At 40.2% G+C, this 7427-nt stretch overlaps 1 protein-coding gene across 2 annotated transcripts; it reads right to left on the reverse strand.

Moving 5' to 3' along the window:
• Positions 1–1290: 1290 nt before the first annotated feature.
• Positions 1291–6645, reverse strand: LOC124290788 (mannan endo-1,4-beta-mannosidase-like). 2 transcript variants are annotated; one of them, XM_046727610.1, is made up of 3 exons: positions 6605–6645; positions 3109–3346; positions 1291–2355 (listed from the first exon to the last, which is right to left on the reverse strand). In XM_046727610.1, exons 1-3 carry the CDS (start codon positions 6613–6615, stop codon positions 1396–1398), a joined length of 1209 nt encoding a protein of 402 aa, XP_046583566.1. In that variant the 5' UTR covers positions 6616–6645; the 3' UTR covers positions 1291–1395. The 2 variants fall into 2 exon arrangements, with proteins under 2 accessions (XP_046583566.1, XP_046583567.1); XM_046727611.1 differs by lacking the exon at positions 6605–6645 and adding an exon at positions 3729–3819.
• Between the last annotated feature and the right edge of the window lie 782 nt (positions 6646–7427).

Consider the following 7427-nt stretch of genomic DNA (forward strand, 5'->3'; position numbering starts at 1 on the left):
CCACAGTTAACAATACCATCAGGAGTTGCACCAAGATGTGGATACTCACAGCTGAGGAATAAGCCACATTCCTGAATACTGAAGTTATGGTGACGCTCAGTAAATACTTTCTCATAGGTGTCCCTAGCTGTTACTCCGTGGCTACATCCCCATCTCGTAGCTCGCCAGACAGTGATGTACGGACACTCTTCATCTTTGATTCTGTTTTACACCCAGGTCTGAACTGAAACCAAACTGGGAAACACGCTTGGTTTCTTGTTGCTGCTTCAACTGCCAATACCTCCTCTGCTGTCATGCTTAGATTATTTATAACGTGGTGTCAGTGTTGTAAAACGTCATCATATCGGATGCCAACCATACATTAACAAGAATTTGTTTGATGTACTGATTAACTGTCATATCTTTATGACTCATGAGTGGAATATGGCTCTTCACGCCATCACACTCAGACGCTGAATCTGAAGATATGTTGAACGCAGCTCGGCACAAAACGTTCATATTGGGTGATGCCTTGTCTTTCATCCCGTGTTGGAGAAACTGAACCTAACTTATCACCAATTTTTCAGAATCTGCACGTTCACGGTGTTGCTTCATCGCTTCCATTATAGTCGTCTCAATACAAGGACAAACACCGTCTAACACCGATCCCTCACAAACTGATTTCTGATGGTTTGGTCAGACTGTAGGTGGCATCAGCAGGTCGATGGCGTAGATGAAAGGCCCGGATATAGCGATCGTGTGCAGGGGTGTGACTCTCTGGTATTTCACTTCTCGACGATCACGGGTTGAACTGATACCGATACCGAGATATGGTGCTCTGGTACATTGACGTACAACTGCAGACTATTTTCTTCCTGCTTCAAGACGTCATCTGGCGATGTTACCATTCAGCCTCGCACACTCCCATTTCGACAAACGTAAGTCGACAAACCTACATCAAAATGCTGACTAACGTTTGACCTCTTTTCGTCATTTTCACTGCACAATGTTCTCAATGCGTTTCCCTAAAAGCTGGATTTGACCATACAGTCGTATCAAGTACATTTCTCACCCATTTCCAGCCACCTTTAAACACAATGCATGAAGCCCCAAATCATCGTTGGTTTGGCCTCATTATGTTTCATTTTTTGGCGCACTGTAATCGTGTTCGCGCTTTCCTCCTACAGTGAGCTGACGTATAACTGGAATACACTTAAGCTGTGTTAAACCAAACTCCCTCATCCTCGCTATTGCTGACAAAAATCTTTCATTTGAACCGTAAGCTACCCTTAAAATGCAACCACAACATAATTGATTGTCTAACATTTATTGTTATGAACGAAAACCTATATCCTGGATATCATCAAATAAGAATAGGAATGGTTTTACACAAGAAATAGCATTCTCAAATAAATATCAGTTGTACATACCACCGATCTGGTTTGCAAATATAGTCATAGGATCATTGAAGAAATTGTTCCTAAAGTCTGCTTCGGCAGGATGTCCCTTGTAAGGAATCCAGAGCTGGCATTTGTGGTTTCCAGAACAGCGGTTGGCCCATGCCAGAATGTAAGCTATCCTTGCTGCTTTAGAATCGGTTTTCAAGATGTCTAGGATGTGGTCGTTCCAGAAGTTATGTACAGAATCAATACCATTCTGCATGATGCCTGTTTCTGTCAGTGCTGGAATCTTATCCCTTGCCTCTGCTATGTCCACCAAATCATCCAAGGTTCTCTTCAGATCAGAGACTGGAGGCTGGTTTGGATGCATGTAGTAGAAGTCAGTGCCCATGATATCGACGAAGTCGTCTCCTGGATACACCTTAAGGTAGTCATCTTTAGTCTTGAACTTATCTGGGCTGATGCAATACAGAATATTGTGGACACCTCTTGTATCTCTTAAGTATGTCACGATATACTTGTACAGGTCTTTCAGATCATCCGCCGTATTCTGAGTTTGGGGAGAGAGGCCCCACCAAAACCATCCTCCGTTTTGTTCGTGAAGAGGTCGGTAGATAAATGGAATTAGATTATCACTGGAGTCGGTTAGGTTGAGAGCCCAGTCAGCAATCTTGTCCAGGTTCTCCTTGTATTTCAGGTTATGGTCTCCTCCAGGGAGGATTCTTTTAACTGTATGAAGAACATCCCCTGAATCTTGATTCACCCATGGAGCCCCACCAGTGACGGGGTTGTTGAGATGCTGGGAAAGGGTAATAACTTGGCCTCTTGCATGAGCAAGCTTGGCCAAGTAGGTTGTGGTCACGGTCTGGTCATCTTGAAATTGAGAAAAGTCAAAACTAGACACAGCTGGGTATTGTCCTGTTACACCTTTGGTGTCCGACAACTCATCGGGATAGCCAGACAGTGCCTGTTTCTCCTGAAAAAAATATCTTTAGTTTTTGACAAATTTAAATAGAAACAGACATTCGAGAACGGCCAGTCTAGATTGCCGCACGGAAAATGTATTTCATTGGGACCCGAAGGCAGTTTACTGGCGATAATTACATAAATCCGTAATAATCACGAAACATATGAAACAGTCCTTTTCCAGTGATAACTCATTATGGATATGAAAAAATGTCACTTGGTATAAAAACAAAACAATTATATTGGCTTAGATGTGCATCAAAATGCATTGCCTCGAATCCAAAAAAGGTACACAGTTAATGATAATGTAATGCTGGCGTAATGTCCTGATGAATACAGTCAAAAACTGAAGTTGAAGGAACCCACGTGAACGCCTCGCGAGATCAGAGATTTTAAGGGAATATATATTAATGGACACGCTTGTGATTTACTATACGATATGCCGTAGGAAACACAATATATCTATGGGATTTCTCTTTGTTAGATTCCCGTCCCATGGATATTGAACCCTTGAAGATCCGGGTTAGAATTGATCTTCAGTAGCCCATGCTTGTCGTAAGAGGCGACTGACGGCATCGGGTGGTCAGGCTCGCTGACATGGTTGACACATGTCATCATATCCCAATTCCGTAGATCGATGCTCAGGATGTTAATCACTGCATTGGCTGGTCTAGACTCGATTATTTACAGACCGCCGCCATATAGGTGGGATAATGCGGCGTAAAAATACACTCACTCACTCATGGATATTTCGAAGACCTACCGAAAAGGTGTATCCGTGCACATTGCCGTCGTGACTCAGCGTCTGAAACAGGTATGGAGGATGCCCTCCCTGAGCCCCCAGCATTGTGTCAAAATGATGACCAAACATCACCTTGGAGGAGTTCCTAGCCAGGGCTTTGATGTTCTTGTACAGATTTTTAGTCTCCACAGTAGCATGCTGATCAATTGGCTCACACTGCGTCGTTGTGAGAAAGACGAGAGCTATAACCGGTATGTTCCTGTTGAAAAATAACAGTATTTTGGCATTATGGACCATATGGATGCGCGGTGGTCTTTAAGATTAGTCAACCTACTTGTGTTGCTGATTGCATTCGATTGATGTAATGATCACCGATCCACGCCAACGTGGATTTGTGAAATTGGGCTTAACGTAAAAGTTGTATTCCATATATAACGCCGTACATGGATGTGTTTGTATGACAGTACTAGTCCAAACTACGACAGTGATGCACGTGCTGCTGCATCAGTGACAAAAATTATGTCCGATGCAATCCCTATTTTGACTAGTATCATATTTTCCCGAATTATATCAGGTGAACAATGGACTAGACTCTGCATACGTTTAAGACGGGTGCCACCGGTGGGGCAAGATACGCTCACCTTTTCGCGAACACCTGGTATCATCACCATTTTAGTGATTCATAAGCACATGGTCTGTCATCGTATTACATCTAAATGATGCTGTCTGTAAACAAATTAGCTATCAAAGAGGTGGAATGAGATGAGGCTTATTGTCGTGTTCCATGTTATTGCACTTATATAACGACGTACATTGATGCGTGTTTGTATTTTTCTACTAGTTCAGCACGTTTTATAGGGAGACACCATTTCGGTAAGGTAACCTTGTGGTTACAGTGTCCGCTTATTTGAATGATTGATTTAAATTATATATTTTATTTATTCACAAATATAAGGGATTGGGCACAGGTTATCCAACTTAAAATACTCGCTCCCTAATATTTACATACGTGCATTTGCAATTTTATACATTTTAGGTAGGAATAGAGAGAAAGTATAAGGAAAGTTTAAGAGAGGATAAGAAGGGACAACTTATATGATCACTCAAGAACCAAGTAACGTTAATGTCTCTCTTTGAGTGTACAGTTTAAAATCGCATACGAAGTGATGTATAATTTCACAAGCATTTCCACAGTAACAAAAAGCAGAATCGTTCATGTTGAAACGATACAGGTCATACTTTAGCTAACCAGTCATATATCTCATATAACTATAATATTTAATTGTATAATTTGTTATAGTAGTGTGTTTTTTGTAAGTTGTAATATCACATTGATTAACTGATAGTTAATATGGGTCACAAAGTTTTGAGTGTGGGTTTTGGTTCGCATCTCGCATCATGTATGTCCAATTACACTAGTATTTAGTAATACAGCCATTTACTGCAAGTACAACCCTAATTCGCTTAGGTAGGGTAGAATACAGTGATTTGATGTACTCTTGAGTGAATGATGTACAGGTACCTTGAACGTGATGCATCAGATCCTGCTTGGTTTAAATTTCATGTAACTGTCTTTGTAACCTGATTGTCAGAGTTCTCCATACATTTTCAATTATATTATGTACAGTCTGGGGACTGAGGAGGCCAATTCTTTGTCTGAATGTCATTCTCACGTTTCCACTGAATTGTCTGTCAGACAAGGAAAATTGTCCTCTTGAGATATATAGCCCCGATGTGCTGGAACTTTGCCCATTATTGGCCAGTATATCTATATAATTTGTAGAATTGATATAACCATCTACATCAACACCTTCAAACCCGTGAAGGTCCGGTGTAGAGGGCGCAAGAGTCGATATAATGCAACGTTGCATTAATTCCTTCGAACTTTTCAATTTAATATTGTAATCTAATACGTAATTTTGTTTGGGTATACATTATGTGGTAGCTTCCCTGAGGGCTGATAGTTGGTATTATTGAGAGAAATGCATTATTTTTTTATAGAGATATCTCGTGTGACGTTGTGCCTTTAATGCTGTTGATGTACCCGTGAAGATCCGGATTAGAATTGATCTTCAGTAAGCTTGTCGTAAGAGGCGACTAACAGGATCGAGCGGTCAGGCTCGCTGACTTGGTTGACCCATGTCATCGGTTCCCAACTGCACAGCTCATGCTGTTGATCACTGGATTGTCTGGTCCAGGCTCAATTATTTGCAGACCGCCGCCATAGAGCTGGAATATTGTTAAGTGCGGCGTAAAACAAAAGTCACTCACTCACTTCAACACCTTCAAAACAAATACACCCCTAGAACATCACACTGAGACGTGGATAATTTTTATCCATGCACACACCAAGGCACCGGGGTTTCCACTATTCTTCATTAATCCTCCAAACATAAACTTTCTAATCTTTTCCTACAACAACTTGACTCTCATCTGAAAATATTACCCGTGACCAATCTCTATTTACATTCTATCTGAAATGTGTTCTTGCAAAGGCTCTTCTCTTGAACCTGTTTTGAGAGGATATGGTGAAAGTGAATGACTCTGATGAGTTAATGTTTTAGATTTGTGACCCAGTATTTTAGATTTGTAACTCAAATGCATTGTACTAGAAATCTGTCATTTATTGTAACCTTGTTCGTGATCTATTCAATATTCGGTATCAGGAATATTATTCCATAATCTTATAGTTGATGGAACAAAGAAAACATACGAATGTCTTAATCAGTCAGGATGTAAGATAATATTGTTAGCATTCCGAAGGTTATAACTAGATATCTCGATTCCAAATTATCTGTAGTTATATCTTTTAAGTATACAGGAGCTGAATTATTTCGAATTTTATAAAATAGACAAAGCGTTCTTAATTTTCTTCGTTCATCTAGTCTTTTCCATCATGTCTCATACCTAACGACAAATTATAATATTATATCTAGGAAGACCCGTAACTATTCTTGTAGCTTCTAACTGAAGTTTCTCTAAGTTTTCCTTATGTTGTACGGTACAACCACCCACACCCACACCCACACCCACACCCACACCCACATCCACACCCACACCCACAAGCATATTCAAAGCGTGATGTGAAATGTATTCCATTAAACATAAACTGGAACGGCTGTGGAGCTGACAAACATAGAAACATAATCGGGGCGAGCAAAGGTTCCAGGTCACAGGTCAATATGTCACACCCACTGAACGAAACTCTACACACAAAGTTGCTGTGTTTTAAACGAATGGGTGACCTTGGCCTTTCCATATAAGGAACGACAATTATTTGCTAAATGTTGTAATGAGGTACAGTAGAAAAATCTACTAATTTATAGAAATCTGTAAAATGCTTTCACCACCTTTGTAAACTTTTCAAAACTTCGCCCAATTTGTATTTCATTATTTCTGTATGATAAAATACACAAATAGTTGATTATACATCTGTTTACATGAAAATACTTAGATATTCTAAATGCAATCGTACATCTTTCTAATGATTTTGAAATAATAAAGTCCATTTTCCTACCGTAAGTTCATCCTTCCAATAGGCAACGGTCTTATGTGTTCTATTCTATTTAGGTTTTGTTATATATGAATATTTCTGGATAAGATTAAATTGAGGTTGTTACCTATGTTTTTAAAACATACATGTTGAGGTCAGGTCATCTCTGATATCTATCGGGTCATCATATATACAGGGCCATCCAAGGTTACGGCTGATGATTGGTAGTAGGGTTGTGTTGCCGGCCAAATGTCATCTTATGAAGGATTCGATTCCCAGCTACAGACACATTCATGTACTTTGTCTGTTGGAACGCTTGTGATTTCTCCCCTCTGTCCCTAGTTATAGTCCGTTTGAATTCAGTTTAGACCGATGAATTTCTCACTTACACACAAAAAAATATTCAACAAAACCCCCCAAAATGTTATTTATTATTTTGTTGTCACGTGTCGTTTATTCGTGGGGGTGTGGGTATGGGTGTAGTGGTGTGTGTTGTGTGTGTGTGTGTTGGGGGCATGCTGGTAGAACAGCCAGTTGTGCAAGCTGCACGTGTGATATTGAAATTTCACTACACACGCTTGTTCGTTACCTGGCTGTCCTCCCAACAAGTGGTACCCCCTCGTACGATATAGCGTAGAGTGACAACAAATAATAACATTTTTATTCGGTGTCCAACATTATGATACAAATCATCAGAGTTGGTCTGTCGATTTCACGGGACTGCGCAAAATTTGGCTTAGTTGCAGTTATTAGATTTTGTGTTAGTGAGCAATTCATCGGTCTCAAATGAAATCAAACAGACTATAGGCGGCTTTACTTAGGTTGCTGGCAATCACTAGCTCCATTT

Source organism: Haliotis rubra, unplaced genomic scaffold (assembly GCF_003918875.1).
Source record: "Haliotis rubra isolate DU_JTF1 unplaced genomic scaffold, ASM391887v1 Scf474, whole genome shotgun sequence".
NCBI classification, from domain to species: Eukaryota; Metazoa; Mollusca; class Gastropoda; order Lepetellida; family Haliotidae; genus Haliotis; species Haliotis rubra.